Source organism: Lichenostomus cassidix, chromosome 1, assembly GCF_008360975.1.
Source record: "Lichenostomus cassidix isolate B80296 chromosome 1, HeHo_3.0, whole genome shotgun sequence".
NCBI lineage: Eukaryota > Metazoa > Chordata > Aves > Passeriformes > Meliphagidae > Lichenostomus > Lichenostomus cassidix.
Window position 1 is genome coordinate 7,950,549 of NC_139479.1, and position 15,484 is coordinate 7,966,032.

The 15,484-nt window shown below is 36.6% G+C and overlaps 1 protein-coding gene across 2 annotated transcripts; it reads left to right on the forward strand.

Annotated features, from left to right (window-relative positions):
* Positions 1-969: 969 nt before the first annotated feature.
* Positions 970-13,534, forward strand: LOC146444164 (uncharacterized). 2 transcript variants are annotated; one of them, XM_085049228.1, is made up of 5 exons: positions 970-1,429; positions 8,863-9,090; positions 9,318-9,357; positions 10,594-10,682; positions 11,113-13,534. In XM_085049228.1, exons 1-5 carry the CDS (start codon positions 1,409-1,411, stop codon positions 11,332-11,334), a joined length of 600 nt encoding a protein of 199 aa, XP_084905354.1. In that variant the 5' UTR covers positions 970-1,408; the 3' UTR covers positions 11,335-13,534. The 2 variants fall into 2 exon arrangements, with proteins under 2 accessions (XP_084905354.1, XP_084905351.1); XM_085049225.1 differs by lacking the exon at positions 970-1,429 and having other exon boundaries at positions 8,430-9,090.
* The last annotated feature ends 1,950 nt before the right edge of the window (positions 13,535-15,484 follow it).

Consider the following 15,484-nt stretch of genomic DNA (forward strand, 5'->3'; position numbering starts at 1 on the left):
AAAAAAGTGAGAGCATTTTAAAGCAAGTGATTTCCAATTCCACAAAGAAATGGCCCTTCATTTACTGTTTGGTTGCAGCATTTAATACAAATTCTTAGGCAAATGGGGACCATTTGTTGTTTTTCTCTTAACATATGCTGATAGCATAAAGCTCTCCAAAGAGAGTGAAGGAAGCCAACTTATGGGCATCTCCTCTTCTTTGTTTTGTCTGGATGAAAATTCATTGATTTGAGAACTGATTTATGTAGTTTTGTGGATCATTCCTGTGGTAGGGGAAAAGCAGAGCTTTTCTCCAGCACTTCCAAGGGTTTTCCACAGACTCGTTACATAAATTGTGCTCTGTGCCAATGTTTCTGGGCTTTGAGGGGACTTTGGAACTCCATTAGCCTAACGAGTGGAATTTTATTTAGTTTGACTCATACTGGTTTATAAAGTTTGCTACTTGTGGTTTTGTGAAAATTCAGTATATCCTCGGTATTTATTATGGCATACAAAAAGATTTATATGCAGTACTGAAGCAACATGGCAGAAATAGTCCTGAACTGGTTTTTAACAGAGAAAAAAAATCCTGCAGTAGAGAGAGAAAACAACACCAGACCAAAGATCTATCCATCTTTTTTCTACCAGTGGGTACTGGTGAGTGCCTGGGAAGAAAAAAGTTAGAATATTAGCACAAACATGTAGTGTTACTTCTGCCCTGTGATCATTCAGTAAAATGAATCCATTCAGCATATTCAATAATTTGTGGTTCAGCAAGTATATGTATTACATTTAACATCTATATTCTTCACATGAATTTCTTTCCATCAATTTTTTACCTGTTTAGTATCCTGGACATGTTTTGGAAAATAATTCTGAGATTTCTTTACACATTGTTTGGAGAAGCAACTCCTCTTTTTTATTTGCATCTGTCTTTTGGTACCATCATTTGATTGTCTTTGTATTCTCATATTAGAAAGAAAAGCATTTCTTCCCTCTTCATGATTTATTCCCTAATGATTGTCACTTGGAAAAACCGTTCAGCTCTGTGGTTTAAGTCAAGAATAAGTGGTTTATTGATTTATTAATTGCAGTTAATCAGCAATCAGCCAGCTACATGTTTAATACAAGAGCAGCACCACAGCAGGGGACAGCAAACACTGGACATCCATAACGTGTTCATAAGCACCTGTGAATTCCTCATCACCCCCTGCAGCTCATCTCAGGAGTTTTAATCCCCCTGCACAATCTCACAGACACATTCACAGAGTTACAGAGCACTTGCTGCCTTTTACAGCAGGCATCAAATATAAGCACCTGTGGCACCTTCAGAGGGTTGGGTCCAGGTCTGCTCCTGCCTCACAGCTCTGGTTGGAGCTGAGAGTGCTCTGGGTGACTTTGGAATATCCTGGAGCACAGCTCTTCTCTTATGCCTGCAAAATCTCAGCAGGTAAGTTTCTCCATTATAGCTGAACATATCAAACCATTTATTCAGATAATAGGTTTCTTAGCATAATTGATGCTGAATAGCAAAAATGTCCTTCTCCAAACTACATAAAACGTCTGGGTTTCACTCATCATCTTTTGTTCCAGTTTCCTCTCTGGATAATTACATGGATATTCTTTAGAACAGGGCCTTTCAGAATCATGCAGAAGAGGACATCCAGTTTTTGTTTTCATTGCTCTTAGGGCTTTTTCCCTCCTAGTTTTTCTGACCTTTATCCATCCTTAATGATAAATTTCAGCTTACTTTCTCCCAAGATGATGCTACCTTCTAGATCTTATCTCTCATATAACATTAAGGGAAAGAGAGTCGAACTCCAAAATGGCAGAATCTTCAGATCTGTAACAAGGCCAAAAAAAAAGCAAAGTAAATGTAAAAGGGTAATTTTTCAACCAATTTCTAGTTGTAGAAGTGACAGTGTTTTGTACTGTGGCATTCTATCAGCAACTGAGAGAATACTTTTCTTGCACAAGTGGCAAACCCACAGTATTGTCCTCTGAAGTTCTGAGAGTGTTTGGGATCTGAAGTCACTCACTGTAATATTTTTATAGAGTTGTTCATGTTTTAATGGAGACAGAAGAGGTTAACTTTTTGCATACTGAAAAGATTTTTGAGAGACAGCTTTGGCATCAGAAAATTGCATTGCCGAGAGCAACAGAGGTTTTATTTTTCTATTGCCAAAGGAGGAAGCAAGTACACTTAATCACTCTCTTTTTTTAAGGATTTATGATAGTGCCCGTTGGTTTTCTGCTGGGGAACCTCATGCAGTAATAATTTAAACAAATATTAATACTGTTATCTCAAAACTCCATGCTTAGTTATGAACATAATTCTTATCAGAGCCCTGAAATGTCTAGTGTAAAGATATTTACCATTCTGGTTTTCTTATTTCTCCAGCATTGAAAAATCAGAAATTACTCTTTCTCTCTGTGGTGGTTTACAGGGTAATCTGCTGGAATGTCCCAGGTTCAGCCTTTAGGGTTTAGAATGTCATAATTTGTCATGACTACTTTCTGTGAAATGTAAAGTATTTGTGCTGTCATATGGAGAGTGTGTGAGAGAGGAACAAAGGTAACCCTAGAAAGAATTTAATATTAAACTTACTATTATCTGTATCTTTTCTGTAAGGATAGAGATTGCAGTAGTATTGAAGAGTAATATTTCAAACTCCCTGTGTACCAATGTTAGTTCAAGAGCCTGTGCTGTGCTGTTCAACTGGAAAGTGAACAATAAATACCAACCTAAAAGGAACATGGGATTGTGAGAAACCCTGGCAGAGCCTGGCTTTCTTACAGGAAGTATAAAATACTTCACTTTTATTCTATCCAGCATCTATCCAAGGCGCAAGACAACTTTCATAATTACGAACACAGCAGCAGAACTGCAGCAAAATGTAACCTCTTTTACTAGGCACTTCATTATCATCTGTGAGGAGAAAAAGCACAAAGCAAACCTGAATTTGTCCTGTATCAAGTGTACAGAAAGAAGTCCAGCTCTGCTTTAAAGCCAGCCTTGGGAGGCTGAGGGAGAACTTCCACAAATGCTGGCGTGAAGAACAATTCCACAGGGAAGCTGTGGCACTTGCATTACTGAGTTGGGTGTGCCTTGAAAAATCTATAAATGAGAATGAGTTTACAGTTTAGTGATGGTGGTGTAAAAGTTGCCACTTTTACATCAGGGTATTTTGAAATGAGGGCTCTCCCCTGACAGCCAGTGTTGCAGGCTGTGGAGGTTTTAGCTGTGACTTATGGAGCAAACCTTTGAGGAATGTACAGAGTCAGAGAATCTTAAAGAACTTGCTTGCCTGCTCTGGTGCTTTGGAAAATATGCCTTTGCCAGTATTTTTAGCAAAGCACTGAATAAAAACCAGCATGATCAAGGCAGGATTTCAATAGCAGGATTTCAATAAAAAGCACAGGATTTGGGAGGTACATGCAGTATTCTAAGCCATGTGCACAATAAAAGCAGAAAGTAGTGACTGTCCTCATTCACTTGCAAATATGTGGGGGCTGCATGACAAACTCCAGACAGTAAAACTTTTTCTATAAGGATTTGGAAAATATGCACAATCTGCATCCAAGTGTGGGCCAATATTCCCAGAGTAATTTTTTTTCTCTGTGTCTGTTAGCATTAAGAATTCATTTTATGTAGCATAATATCTTCCAGAGACACAGTAAGTTTTTCAGATAACACTACCATTTTCTGATTTGGAGGTGCTCATTATATTCATCCTGTTTTGTTTATGTACCTAGGAGCTTTACTGGTATGTTGTTTCTGAGTGACTGAATATTGGAGGATATTTATGTTACTGTGTAAAATACCTCATAAGAGATTATACTTGATGTAAACAGTCTCTAACTTGTTTTATGTTTTCACAAAACACCTTAAAAGTCTATGGAAGTTTTTTTTTTCTTTGCCTTTTTGCTTGGAAATTTATGTTTTTTATTTACTCTCCAAAGAAAGAAAACTTTGAGAAGAAAACCTTATGAGAAGGTACCAGTTTTGTATATGAAAGCTGTAGCACACCTGAGCTAATTCAGAAGATTTATCTTGGAGAATAAACAAAAAATTTGTTCTGAGTTGCTCAGAGAAAAAACCTTTAGATAACTAAATTTGTAGTGAAAAACTGAAAGTACAAATATTTCTTCAGAAAGTAGTTTTACATTACCCTTTTATACACTGGTAAGTAGTTATTCAAAGAGGAATGCAGAGATATATCTTTATCCATGTACCTACAGCAGCAAGCTGGTGAATCACAGAATAATTATACCAAAGCTAACTGTGAAATAATCTTTAAAATCATGCCCTCAAAAATTACTGGCTACTCTGTATAATAAATGTCAGTGTGCAGTCTCAGGATGACACCTGAAGCCTTGGTTAATAAATGTAATCTGATTAATCCTCTTAATGCAAAGTATGTGCACTGCCAGCCTGTGACAAAAGTGCCTGGGTCTGTAGAGACTTGTGGGTCATTGTGTTTGGCTGTTAGTAAATAAAATATGCTGGGAAGCAAAGCATGGGCAGAAAAAAACTTAAAGTAAAATGAGTCTGTTCAGTCAGTCTCTACCAACATAAGTTTTAGCTGTGTATTCACTATTTTATCCCAGAGTGATGCCATCCTGTTGGAGTGCACTGTTGTGGTAATTAGTCATCTCATCCCAGGGTTATCAGTGTATCACTACATGGCAGCTGCCACTTCAATATGTTTTCTTCCATCACCTTTATGAGAAGGCATAGCTATCTTTAAAGCTTAATTTTTGACATTTAGCAGTGGAAACTCCTGCCTGACACAGAACAGGTTTCCAGTGTCTGCACAGTGTGCCTGAAATTACAAGTGCAGCTTTGCCTTAGTTACTCCAGGATACTCGCAGCAGCAGCAGCAGCATTAACGGAGTGTAATAAGTATCGGGTATTCCATGTTAAGTGGTCTTAACATAAAATTGTGTAATTAGGAAACCAATGTAACCTAGCAGAAGCCTAGATGTTAACTTCTAGACAAGTTATGGTGGCAAGCTCAGCTTTTTACTGGAAATTCTTCTGAGTGTATTTAGCTGAGCTTTTCTGCTTGTCTCTGTGACAATATACAAGGAAAGCCTAGTTTGGCTGCCTTATTGCTTGTAAGTGGAAGGATAAGCTGCTAAATCTCTCCTTTGAGTGCTCATGTCTTTGAATTTTGTCAGCCTTTAGACTGGACAGCTTTCTTTAATAATCATTAAAGTGAAGGATATTTCTCTAAGGCTTAGAGTTGCTGAGCTAATAACTTTTCTATATTAATAGCTACAAAATGAAAGCCAGTTCAAATACCTGATGACAAGTGCCTAGCACTATGTGCATTTTAAGGTGTTAAGCTGTCTCTGTAACTGCTTGGTAAGAAACTACAAGGTGTGAATCTTAGCTTTGCTAAGAGTTTTGTCAGGCATTACTTCCAGTGACTTCACATCAGATACCTTGACATCCTGATAAACATCAAGAAAATGTTGCATGCCTACCCATCCATGTACCTCCAACCCACTAAGGGTAGACTGAGTTGCTTGGTTTGGGGTTTTTTTCTCTCATCTGTATGTAAGATTGTGGTTGATATTGTTACTTTCAATGCTGTTTTAGTAAAATGTTAACCCAGTGCATTTTCCCAGCATGGATAGCTCAGGAGTGACATTGATGTGCACTAAGCTTTTGGAGAGCAGCATGACAGCTAGCATAGGATATGATTCCTCTACCAATTCCTCTCAGTCCTGCATCAAAGCAGGAAGATTGACTGTAGAAATGTGGTTTGTATTTGTCTTTTCCATTGCTCTATAAAGGGAGCACTGTTCAGTCCCACATGAAGCATTATGCCCATTGCCCAACCTCCTTAGACCAAATACACATCTACTCAGAGTCTTCCACTTCATAGGTATATAGGTTGTAAACTACATATAGGTTTTATGCTACATAGGGTATTTATACCAATCACTTGTCCTGTAGACATGTAAGAGGGCCAGGGCAATGCTTTTGTGCATCTCAAGCTGGTGAGCTTGGCAGGTAATAAGAGAAATCTGTTCTTTGAATGATTAAAAACTCTGCTAAACAATTGCTGGTTTATAGCTGCTTGGCAGAACACCACACAGGAAGAAACACGTAGCTACCTACCTCATTTTCAACTCAATTTAATAACCTTCTCTGTGGATTTTTAATAGTTTCCAAGGCAACTGAAAACAGAAACATCTCTGTAAACCAGAGCTTCCCAGAACTCTGCACTTCAAGTAGTACACATAGTAATTGCAGCTTTCTCTTCATCACTAAGTTTTCACCAGATTTTTAAAAGATCTGCAACTGAATTTGTCTCATCAGTGGCTTTGAGTTTTTTTCCCTGGAAACAAAAAACAGTGGTGGCAAACATTATTTTGACTTCTTGAGGAGAGGTGGGAAGATACCATAAACCTTCACTTCTGAAATGCTAATAAGAAACTGCCCATCTGCCAGAGCTGTTTCCATTAACCAAGCAGAAGGGGTCCACAATGAAGTAGTTACAGAAATATAGAGAAACCTAGTTTGCAGCTGTCATTTTAGCAAGATCTACCATGAGATATGTCCCAGTCTTCAGTGTCTTTTAGCCAGAGCATGATACCAGGTGGGACAACAATACAGAATAAAGTGAATTTTTTTCCCCCTCTCTCCTATAGACATGACTACATTTTCACAGAGCATTCTGAAAAGAAATATCTTTATTCTGTATTAATCTGCTCAAAGCAAGGCCAGCTGCAGCCTTTTTAGCAAAAGACAGTCATACCCACTGAGTTATACCCACTAAGGCAATACTTATGCCAAAACCAGTGCCACCAAGGAGATGAAGGTGTGGATTTAGAGGAAAACGAGAAAAAAATGCATGAAAAAAATAAAGCAAAGAAAACAACTCTACAAAAATCTGTATAGTGTGTTAAGTCTGCAAGGTTGTATTTTCTAGACTGCTGTTCTGATGTACTGATTTTTTATGCTAGAGGTAAAAAATGTTTAAGGCTGTTTCATAGTACAGACCACTGTTTTGTCCTTGAAGAAACTGGAACCTCAAGCTTAATTGAAACCAGTTTCAAATATTTCACTTGCATGCTCTCTGCTGCTTTTGACTTTCTGTGTGTGACCTTGGCTGAGTCAGCTTCTGTGTCTCAACTTTAGAGGTATTGAAGGTATTCTTACAGTACTATCTTTCTATGGAAAAAGAATTTAGAGTAAAATAAGAAAATAAACCCCCTAAAGCATGGTGAAAGAGAATAATGAAGATATTATATGTGTATGTAATATATGCATATAACATGTACATATATATGCACATATATGTGCTTTAATTAGTAGCCTAGATTTTTAGATTATTAAATTCTTCAGGTATAAGCTTTAATGGTCAGATGATTCATGTTTCAAAGTAAAAGCATATCTGTAGTATGACATTCTCAGATCATTCACTACCATTGGTAAAATCTCCAAAACTTATATAAATGGGGAAGCAGAAGTAACAATAATAGAACTGTGCAATCAGAGTTATGATGCAAAATGTGCTATTTTAGGAGTTGAGGTGACAGCCAGAGCCACCTGTGAAAAGCTGCCAATGAAGTAAATGCAAACAGGGTCAGTCTGGGAAGCTGTCGAGTTAAACAGCAGTAGGTGTCTTCCTTGGAGTAAAAGGAGTGTCTCTCTCCTCCACCTTTGGTATTTTGGATGAGGAGCATGGTTCAGTTGCTGAAACACATTAATCTAGTGTGATTTGAGGTGCTGCAGGCTGTGAGCTGGGGGCCAGAATGATGCAGGTCTCCATGAGTCCCATGTAAGGATGTCTGAGATTCCTGGGATATCTCAGTCATGCTTAGCAAAGGAGTTCCACCAAAGATCTCTGTGCTCCAACCTCTACAAACATTCACTGGTGGTCTCCTCCTGACCAGCAAGTTACCTTCTAATGTGGAGAACAACAGGCAAAAATCCAAAGAAGTCAGAGGGAGTAAGGAAAACAAAAGTTAGGAGACAACATTTGGAAACAGATGTAGGAAGATGTTCAGTGTAAGACTCATTGCTCTCCCACACTTCCAAAAGAGTGTGCAGATACTTCCTACCAGTGACCATTGTGACATTGGCTGCAGAAATGTTCTCCTTCTGGGCAGGGATGAGACCTCACTTGATCTGACCTTGGAAGCTCTTGGATTAGGCCCTTTTATTTCTGCAATAGAAAGGAGACTGTTTCTTATTTAATTATGGTATTTTATGCTGTTGTAAGTACACACTGGCATAATAATGGCAATCTGATTGAAGGGAGTAAGAAGGATATAATTGGTTCATTTTTGCACACATTTTACAAAAAGAACATTTGTGCCTTTAAATATTTATTTTACAATGCCCTTGGCCATTTTATTTTACTATATTGAAGTTTTATCTTAGGCTGAAAATAAATTCAAATTATAATGCCTGTATTGAATCATATGAATCAAAAGATTGTATCTGGTATTTCTTCATTAATTTTCTTGGGAAATAAATTTGAATTATTTTTTTGGTGTTGGAATTACTACTGCATGTGTCAATTATGCATATTTCAAACATTTAAAAGAAATATTTTCTTTCCAAAAAAAGCTTGTTTTCATTGTTTTTTCTTTAAGGAGGCACATGTTGGCAAAACATAAAAGTCACCTGCACTCCTAATGTTCCCTGGAGAACAATTTTTTAAAAATATATTAGAATTAGCAAACCTTGGTTGAGGTCTCCTGTGTCTGTTCTTATTCTATATACTCCTTTAGAACATTTCCTTTTGAGTTTTCTTGTTCTTAGTCAAATTCTGATGTGTGATGAATTGGTGTAGGATGAGGATTCTGATCATTGTACAGCTTGAGTTTCAAAATTATGTGTTGGAAATTTTGTCAAAGGAACAAAACTTGTCTGGAGATGAAGAGATAGATGATGAGGATGAAGAAGAAGAAACAGAAGAAGAAGAAGAAGAAGAAGAAGAAATAGAAGAAGCAGAAGGAGAAGAAACAGAAGGAGATGAAGCAGGAGAAGGAACAGAGAAAAAAGAGGAACAAAATGAAAAAGAGAAGCATAGTAAAACACCTGAGGGAGAGAAAAGCAGTGGTAGCACTGTGGAAACTGGAGAGGTAAAAAGTATTTCATCCTATTAAGTTACTGATCTCAAAGAATTTGGTTCTATAACTAACTTCAGTTTGAATATAGGTGTAGCTATCCTGTAAATGCAAAGTTGTTGTTTGGGGTGGTTTTTGTAGAGGGAGGAACCCATGTAGGTGTTAATAGTTAAACATATTTTTTAAAACAATTTTGAAAGAGGGTTTTGTTTTTGTTTTTTGTTTTTTATTTTGGTCTATAGACAGAGGAGACTACTCAGAAAGAGACCATCATTCAGCAGGGTAAGAATGCAATTCCTAAGAACTGGACATTCTAAAGACAGATAAAACTTTACTAAACAATATTATAAAAATACTGGACAACACAGTTCTTGTTGGTAAAGCAGTTCTTGAGAGGCTGTGAAATTTGAGAGGCAAACCCCCATTATTAATTGTTAATGACTTGAAAGAAATAAATACTTTTCCCAGTTATGTATTGGAGGAAGTCCACGAGAAGGACCTTCTCTTAGCAGGACTGAATCTTACTAAAGCAGTTCTGGTTGTGCACTGCCAAAGTCATGGTAATTTTATTATCTCTCAGGCAACTTCTTTAGGTGCCCTGTGCCTCACTTCAACCAAGAAGCTTCTCAGAATTCTTCCTCATCTTTTTCAGCTGATATTTCCTCATTCAAAGAGATTATTTTAGTTGAAATGTGGTAATTACTGAACACTGTTCAGGATGCTGAAGATGTAAGTCTAGATGCTCCTTGTAGTTTTGATGGCAGTTTATGTGAATTGTATGTTCCTTTAGAGAAGCTGAGGAACATGAAGTTGGGTGCCCTTTATGTGTAGGACTTATTTTATTTTAGAAATTTTGGAATAACCTAGAATGGTTCTCTTGAAAGAAAAGTGTGGTATAAAACAGACCACAGCCTTTATAATGAAGAAGCTATGCCATTTATTTTCAATGTTATAATGGAAATAGCTTGTACAGGAGGGATGCTTAAATATTTTTCCATTATCCAGTGATCTGGAAGTTTTGATATTAAGTTCTAAATTTATATGATTCTTACAGGGAGTATAGGAAAATTTAAACACAGGAACACCAACTGAGATGGAAAGTTTTTCCTTTCCCAGAATTGTTTCTATGGAATAAAATTCATGCTGAACCGTAACTCCTGCCCTAAAAGTCAGCTTTCCCAAATTAGAATATACTTTCAAATGAGTGTGCAAGACATGGTCTTCTGTCAGCAAGAGGAAACTGAACGTCATGTAAAAATATTTTATACATTGTCACTGTCATAAGTCTTCTGTTTTTGAAAATTAAGCATCTGGAGATCAGGGCATCATATGGAGAGATTAAAAAATAAAAATAGTCTTGTCAGGCTGGGCATCAAGTTAAACTGAAAATTCTGATTGTTTTTTAAGTTTTATTTAGTGACTTCTACTTCAAAAATAATTCGAAGAACAATTTTTTTTCTGGTTTTCTGATTTGCATGAATCTGAAGGAAATTAATATAAACATTTCTATTATTGTAGAGAAAGAAAGCACTGACAATCACACTGTGAACAATTCTTCAGAGAACACTGATGACCAAAAAACTGGAGGAACTGTGGGGAGAAAAAAGGTTCGTGGCCTGATGTTTCTTTCTAGCTTTGCCAGTTACGAAGAAGGCAGTGGGCAGTTACCAAAGCACATACCTCAATTTACATGATCTGCATAGATAATTTAACTGTTGAGGGACCTCTTCCTTCTGCTTAAGACTTGATTTTAATTTTTGGTAAAATAACTTAAAATTGTTCAAGTAATAGAAATGAGATAATGCAATTACTTCAACTTTTCCCATGTGCTACTTTGCTCACATTTCAAATATCACAAATGTTTCTTGTTAACATTTTTTAGTCATTTTGTTTTGAAAAAAAAATATTTATTTTACCAAGGAAAAATTTGCCAACCTCATTTGACCTTGGTATATACAAAGGGATTTGTGCTTTTTTATCTTGAATTTCACTGCCAACTGTTTCAGTCATACAATTCACCTGTTTTTTTCACTTCAGTTTTCTCTGTTTAAGCGAAAGCCACTGACAGGCCAGAAGAATGTATGTAGCAGTAAGGAAGACACATCTGAAAAGCCATTGCAGAGTGAAGAAACAGAAAAGGAAGATTTATCTGGTGAAGACAGTAAGGATGAAAATCAGAATCATACACTGGAGAATTCCAGTGAAACTGTGACTACCCAGGACAAAAGGATGAAAGTTAACACATGTATATTGCTCTAACACTGTTAGAATATGTAAGAATGTGACAGTCCTAAAGCACATAGTGCAATTTTTACTTGAAAACAGTTATGACTCGAGATGTTGATGGCTGCTTTTTTTGATTGATTTGATTGCTGTAATTTTAAATAGGCAGATGTTTTTCTTAGTATTTATTGGTAATTTTAATAATTCAAAATTTTATGCTTATCAGCACCTTTCTGCAGTTCTGTGGCCTCACCTGTTGGTGTTCTAAAGCAAAATATGGAGGTTTTTATGTGAAAAGTTGAATACAGGCATTTTATGTTTTTTCTGCTAAATAATTTTATTCTGTTTCAGTCTACAGAGTACCACTATCAGCATGATACTCTTGCAAAATTATAATTTTCGATGTAAGATATTATTTGGTTCAACAACCTAGTTAAGGATATTGAGGGTACTCAGTTACTTGGAAATATGTGTGTTTCTTTCTGTTTTGACTTAGAAAAACAGCAGTAAAACTCTCGAGTTAACATGTAGGCCATCATGGAAGAAGTTAACTTATGTGCCTAATTTCATGTATGGCAGCACTCCCAGTGGAAACAGTGCCTAAGAGCAGTGTAAGACTAGAAGTATCCTGCCAAACTGGGACAAGGAGAAAGCTTTAATTTCTGGGAGGTGCTGAAAACCTTCCCTCCTGCTGAAACTGGCATAAGCTGATGAGCCTCTCTCCTCACTGAATCAGGCCCAGTGAAAACTGGACACCCTCACTCTTGTTTCACTTGGATTCTAATCCTGTATTCTGTGAACGTCCACACCTTGATGAGTGAAGCTTTTCTTACAGGAAAATAATGCAACCAGAGTTACTGTGGCATACAGTGGTATGACAGACTGATCATTACGGGGTAAATATTCATGTTTCTCTCAGGCAGCCTGGCTTTTCTTCAGATGGAGACTTAGCAGGAGGAGCCAAAAATCAATACGAATAAAAACTGCTTAACACCAATGTAGAATTAAGAAGCAGGAGTTCTTTATTCAGTCAGATGCACGAGGGGAGATCTCCAAAAAGTCATGCAGGCTGAGTGCAGAAAATGCTCCTGTTTATATACTATCTTTTACATACACAGTCATTGATTTTCCCAGAAAAAACATGCATATGATAAATCATTTCCCTGAGATCATGAGCATATTTTCCCTCCCCTTCACATGTGTTCTTCTGTCCTGGAGGTCTCTTTGCTGGTCCCTGGTGGTTGGTGACCCCAAAGCCATCCCTGATCACCCAATGAACTGGTAAAAGTTGGCCCAACCAGGCTGGTTGCTTTCCAGTTCTTCCTTCATTTTTTTCCTAGTTTCAGAGTTGCTTAAATTTTATATAATATGGTCAGAAGTGTCCTGAGTTGATTTTGTCCTAGGAGTTGGTTCACCTGAATGCTTTGTCCTTGTAAGTATGGCAGGTGCCCAGATTTTTCACAGAGACTCATCTGTGCTACAATAATCATCACTAAAAACCTGGATGGTTGGGTCATCCTTTGCCAGAGTTAATTTGGATCCTTTTGTTTCTTTTATTTTTCTTTGGGCTCCTCCTGCATTCTGCAGTGAACCTTACATGAGGGGTTTTTCCTCCATTATATTTACATATTTTCTTATTTTTCTGCACATGTGGTTTCTGTTCTACTTGGATGCTGTAGAGAAGAGTAAAGTGGAAAAAGAGGAATAAAGTAAATTATGCCCTCATTAATTTAAATAAGCTTTAATAATTTTTAAGGGGGAGATTGGTCACAGAAATTGTTACTGTAAGGACATTTTCTTTTTTTAAAGGAGAACTAATTTAGTGAGAAATATTATTTTAAAATGGGAATTACCCTGAAATCTAATGCTACAGAAGTTTATGTAATGGACTGTAAACTGCTGTATGTCTGAGCAGTTTCAGGGACTTGTACATTTATCTTGTCCATACACTTTGCTCAACAAGAAACAGGAACAAACTAATCGATTCCAATGTCTTTTTTATATGCCTTCATTTTTAATAAAAAAAATTAAACAAATGAAACAATTTACATGTGCATGTGTATTAATTTATAGTGTTTTTAACAAGTTCACAATTCTTATGATAAAAATGCAAAGATGTTTTATTACTGAAATGTTTTCATAAACTGATAAGTAGTAAAAAGCTCTGGAAACATTTATAGTACATCTTTCCCTGGTTTTTTTCTTACTTTCCCAGAGATTAAATGTATCAACTTAAGTCTTTATTTCTCATTTTTATAGTCCTGCCATGCAACTGAGATTGTGCTTTAGAATTGTTGGTTTTCTAGAATTTCACCACTGAATCTATCACTAGGTGGAGTTTGTGCTCTTCAAAGGTGTAACCAACCCCTGGAGCCAGAAATTCTCCTTCTCATGGCCCCTGAAAAGAAGTTAAAGATACTCATTCTGTATCAAATTTTCTGTTTCGAAATTCTCAGAAAACTTTATGTTTTCTGGCATAACACTTTTGGCATTAAAGTACTCTGGTACCTTGGTGTATTTATATTGTGTATTTTGAAAGTTTTAGAATCTGTGTATTTCTAAAAATATAAAGATAAAAAAATACAGTTATTAATTTCTCAGTGTATACATAGATGGACAGTGGTCAAACTCTGATACATAAATGTCTAGATATACATGTATGATCTAAACTGAATTGCTGTTAGTGCATCCTGCAAACACAGATACACATGTATGTGCACTGAGACATATATGTGTATATTTAAAGACAAAGATACATGTGTATGTAGATATATATATGTATGCATATGGATGATCAAATGTGTGCCTGACCTCCTGAAAGTTCCATTTAATCCATACATTTACATATATTTTAATAAATTTACTGATTTCCAGAAGCACAGGATTTATTTATGCAGCTGTCAGTTCGATGTAAGTTTGTGGTGATTGAAACAAAAAGGAGAGAACATGCTCTTTAGACAGTGTTTTATATGCCCAAAGTTAATAATCATAACAATAATTAATTCTTGCAAGTTTTTCCTTTTTCTTTCAGGAAACACTTGTATAATATGCAAAATACATCCAGCCTTTGCCCCTGAGGAATATTTTAAGGACGTAAATAGTGTTTTGATATGTGTAATGAGACCATGATCAGTGGTGAGAATTGGAGGTATATGTGCTTTGGTAGTAAGTCTGCTTTGCTCAGTATCTCTCATACTGATGAGCTCTCAAAGTTCACACCTATTTGCCTTTCAAGACTGTTTTGGAATTACATTTTATTCATGCTATGTAATTACTAATTTCTTTTTCAGGACCAGATTGTAATGACTCAGCAAAAGCATTGCAAAATCTAAATCTGGCTAAACTGTAGTTCTTTTATTTGTACACAAAGAAGTCTTTTATTTTTGAGACCATTCTCATTTAATGTCAAAACAGTTTAGAGACAGCTGTTTCCAATCACACTTATCCAAAACTGTAGATATATTAACAGTTAGAATTTTAAGGGATGTTAACGGCTTTGAAAAATAAAAAATACAGAGATTTTGTTCTTCAGTATCTCTATTAAACATGAAACCATGTATTTGCTGTTTTACCAGATACAGATGCATCAGTTGGTGTCTAACTGGGAACACAATATTGTCTCTCCCCCCAAAATTTTCTGTTTTGCTGGCTGCCTAAGACACACAAGCCCTGCCACATGGAATGGGAAAAGGCAACTGGTGTTCTCCAAGACCTGCTACATGTGTACATGTGCTGTCTGTGTGCCTTTCATATTGAAATTTTCCATAGCAAGGCTTTTGGCAGAGCAGAAATTGAGGGAAAGTTCTTCTCACCACCTCCTTTGTGCCATTGCTGGGAGGAAGAGCATGAGGCCAACTGGGAACACCCAAGGAGATTTCTTCAGATCACTGGCATAGGGAGCAGGTGAGTGCTCAGGGTGGGGCACACTGCCAGAGAGTGCTGCCCTGAAGAACCTTTCATTTCCCTAAAATATGCTATTTCTACTGTGAAAACAGGATCTTCTTCTGTATTTTTGACAAGGAGCGTGCCATTAGGTGTGACCTCAGAAAGAAAATTATTAGGCTATAACTTAAGAATATCACTTCACCACAGAAACTATACGATCATCATCTGTCATTTAGGATTCCAGAAGAAGAATTTCCATTTGTGTACATCTTCCTGATATTTTTAGCCAATGCTGTCTTCT

What these genes read in the sequence shown, in the direction of transcription:
- LOC146444164 (XM_085049225.1), top strand. Translation starts at nt 8,785, where the DNA reads ATGAATTGGTGTAGGATGAGGATTCTGATCATTGTACAGCTTGAGTTT. An exon ending in GCACTGTGGAAACTGGAGAG is followed by an intron (nt 9,091 to 9,317) that starts GTAAAAAGTATT and finishes TTTGGTCTATAG; the next exon opens with ACAGAGGAGACTACTCAGAA. An exon ending in GAACTGTGGGGAGAAAAAAG is followed by an intron (nt 10,683 to 11,112) that starts GTTCGTGGCCTG and finishes TTTTCACTTCAG; the next exon opens with TTTTCTCTGTTTAAGCGAAA.